Here is a 3,627-nt window from a genome sequence, read left to right as displayed (position 1 = left end):
ACTATCACTCCCATTTATCAGCGCAGCTGATCAATTAGTTAGATAGAGTGTTAGATACCTAGATAAGATTGATAGTTGTTTTAGCTTCCTTTTTCTCGTACGTTATCGTGCCACGGGGGAGCAACTAGTCTAGTTCGTGCTCATCCATAAGATCAATGAGTTCTATCACTTTATTATCTACATGTTGATACTGCGTATCTGCTCATAGTAAATAGTATAGGTTAAAGTCTCCCAATACAATATATTGCACACCAGGCGTCATCACCTTATAGAAAGTCCTAATTTTAGATCCCTAGCCACTAGATACTCTTGGATTGTAAATATTATAGATATAGATAGTACTATGATTAGTAGTCTAAAGGATTAGCGTGCTTAGATTTCTATTATAAAACCATACTTCTTATATGGTAGGGTTGATATGTTTGTTGATGTAGAGACACACTTATAGATAGATATTATAGTCTTTTTATAGTGTGGGCTGCAACAGGATATAGAAACAGTTTTAGAGTGCTAGTGCGTACGTGGTTAGAGGGTCTATCTATTTATTGATATAAGGTTCCTGAATAGCCAGGATGTTATATTCTTATACGTCTTTCTTACCAAAGAGATACATCTGGACCTCATCTCGCGATTTCCAGCAGTTTGCCTGTAAGATTTGGAGTCGGTAGGTGTGGTACCTCATTAAGAATTGGCCCATATGGAGTCTTTAAGGTTTATAGTTATCATTATATTACTCTCTTCACTAGGTTTCCCAGTAGGCTTAGTGATATCGTAGTCTGAGCGGCTAAGCTCGTCATTGGACTCGTCATCTAGGATGGTGCGCGCGCTCCGTGCATGACGGATAGGGCGGATTGATTCCACTTACGCTTCTTAGAGTGAGGCGATATCTGATTAGAGGATAAGACCAGTTAGTATCTTTAACGCTTTAGAGCAGTTCTTCCGTGTACAGTCTTTGTATACGATCATCGAGTGAGGATCGACTGCAGCCTCTAGTTCTAGGTTAATATTCATCACTTCATTCCTCTCATCGTCCTATATCTGTGTCGCCTTCTTTTAGGCCTGAGTATTTAGCCGATTTGGGCTTCTAGGGTTGGCAGTCCACTTACGCGCTGTTATACTCTTACTTTATAATAGGGCTGAGTAATGTCGTGTAGGAGGCTCTACCCAGGTCTTAGTGTGAGGGCTACACTCGTTAGCTGCTAGGGCTATTGCTTCTATAGGTATAGGATCATTGTGGGAGATAATTCTAGGAGTACGGTTACCTGGTCTCGCGACCTCAGAGTGATATTAGAGGCTGTGGGTGTGCTATTAATAAGCCTCTGCTAAGTACAAGACTCTAATTAGATACTTATAGGCATAAGAGAAATGCTTCTCATCTAGCTTTTTTGTAAGGTCTTTGATATGTGCATTTTCTGCAGCGCAGTTAGCGCATTTGGTGTATTCCTTCTCTCTAGGTGTAGGGCAGTTCTTTATATTATAAGATCCCGCGTAGTAGGTGTAGTAGATCTAGTGCTGACAGTATTGTGTGATATGCTTATATATCTAGCATTTATAGTATTACTAGAGGTTGGCGGCCTTATTATAAATAGAGACCGCGTGCTGGAAACTGTTAATAATGAGGCCTTACTTAATCATGAGATTAGCCACCCGCTCGTTGTCGAACATCACGATGAGATAGGCTCGTGGAAGCTTCAGTTCCTGGATCTTCTGTTCACTAAGTAGCCAGTCTATATATATGGTGTTGAATGGGGCTAGGATATACGCAAATACAGCGGTATTCTAAGAGGCGAGTGTTGTTTTAAAAATCTCCTGTTTTAGGTTGATATTGATGCTAACGCTATATACTACCACGCCCCAGGTGCGTTTCCGGATACGAGTCTCTGCTCCAAAGGTGCGAATCCAGCTATTCTTGTGTATAAGCTGGTCCACATCGTCTACAGTGGCCGTAAGGAGGATGATATCCTCACTGGGCTGCACTCTCGTAGCGAGGAGGTGTCGGTGCGCGATTATGGTATCTTGTGTCGATTAGATTACTAGATTGGCCTAGTGGATGACTTTATCTAGGGATCGTCTCAGGGGATTGATGGTGTCGGCGTCGGTACGCTTAAGATAGATCTCGAGGTCTTCCTGAGATGGGAAGGGTGTCAGTAGAGAGCTATTCCTGTTGGAGACTCTTATGCTAGGGATAGTTGGTGGATATGAGGGCACTCGTCGTCCCTAGCCCTGTATGTACGATTCGGAGCTTGCCGTCACGTAACTATACGACTTGTTGCCGTTGACGCGTGAGCTTGGGGGTGTATGGTAGATTATCTTGATGAGGCGGTTGGTGTTGCTCTTCGTCGTGTTGATCTCTTAAGAGGCCTATGAGACCTCTTTCTGCGTCTTTTCCATGATCAATTCCACGCGCGCGAGTTGCTGTGCGAGTTGCTTGTTCGTCAGCGCGTCCTTCATCCGACGAGCCAGGTGCAAGAACGACGCCACTACGTTGTTGGTGATGTCGATTGGCATGCTATTCTGCTTATTCTCACAGCGCTTCTTCAATGCCTTGAGTTCTTTGATGGCGGAGGCTGCATATGCGCGTATATTAGGGTCGTCCTCGAAGTGTGGCATTGGCCACGCTCCCCCTTTTTTCCGACTTTTCGGCGCCATCGCTCAACCACGTTGATTAAGGCGCTGAAAGTTGGTAAATGGGTTGCTTACGGAGTCTTTTATAACTTAGATTCGTTCCCGCAGTACTTTTTACCTGGGGGGGTGCGGATTCGTTCCCGCAGTACTTTTTACTTGCTTACGGAGTCTTTTATAACTTAGATTCGTTCCCGCAGTACTTTTTACCTGGGGGGGTGCGTTTTCATAGGTGCGCGAGGTTTTTCTAACTAATAGATAAACTAATAAACTAATAAATAAACTAATTAATCATGTACCTAATAAACTAAWAAATAATTTAAYTAATAAATAAACTAATAAATAAATTAATAAATAAAATAATAATRAAAGTAATCAAGTAATAATTYTRATTTATTARACTATCTAAACTAGAGRRATATYTTTAAATCTAAATATTAACTACCCTTTTCTATCTAATAAAAATACTATTATAATTATTATAAYCTATATTAGACTTATATTTAGTTATAATCTAGATCTAGTTCTTAATTCTATCTATCTATTATAAAATAATATTTAAATTATTATTACTTTCATCTATATTAAAGTCTATTATATATTAATAAATTATTTAAATAATTATTAATATAAATTGAATATACTAAAAGCAGAATATTAATCTATATAGAATTGAATATAATAACTATAATAATAAATATATAAAGTAGGTATAGAAGTAGTAAATATAATTTTAGAAGTTTATAATTAGTTATTATAGTAGAAGATCTAGTATAAGAATATTTTAAATATATATTAAACACTAGTTAGATATAAATCTAATAAATATTTATATAATAATAAAAAGGTTAGAGATATTAAGATAGATTCTAATATAATTAAGCTATAATTATATTTATTAGTAAAAGTACTAATTATAATAAAGTTTTAATAGATATTTAGTATAGATTTAATATTAAATAAGAATAATAAATATTTAGTATAGATTTAATATTAAATAAGAAT

The 3,627-nt window shown here is 37.5% G+C and overlaps 1 protein-coding gene across 1 annotated transcript; it reads right to left on the bottom strand.

Moving 5' to 3' along the window:
- Window positions 1-2,361: 2,361 nt before the first annotated feature.
- On the bottom strand, window positions 2,362-2,649 carry BHQ10_010385 (uncharacterized protein; the record flags this gene model as incomplete). The annotated part of the gene is made up of 1 exon (XM_040873008.1): window positions 2,362-2,649. One exon carries the CDS (start codon window positions 2,647-2,649, stop codon window positions 2,362-2,364), a length of 288 nt encoding a protein of 95 aa, XP_040738886.1.
- Between the last annotated feature and the right edge of the window lie 978 nt (window positions 2,650-3,627).

The sequence above is a fragment of the Talaromyces amestolkiae genome (genome assembly GCF_001896365.1).
Source record: "Talaromyces amestolkiae strain CIB chromosome Unknown scaffold52.1, whole genome shotgun sequence".
In the NCBI taxonomy this organism is placed as follows: domain Eukaryota; kingdom Fungi; phylum Ascomycota; class Eurotiomycetes; order Eurotiales; family Trichocomaceae; genus Talaromyces; species Talaromyces amestolkiae.
This window is presented reverse-complemented; position numbering and strand designations above follow the sequence as displayed.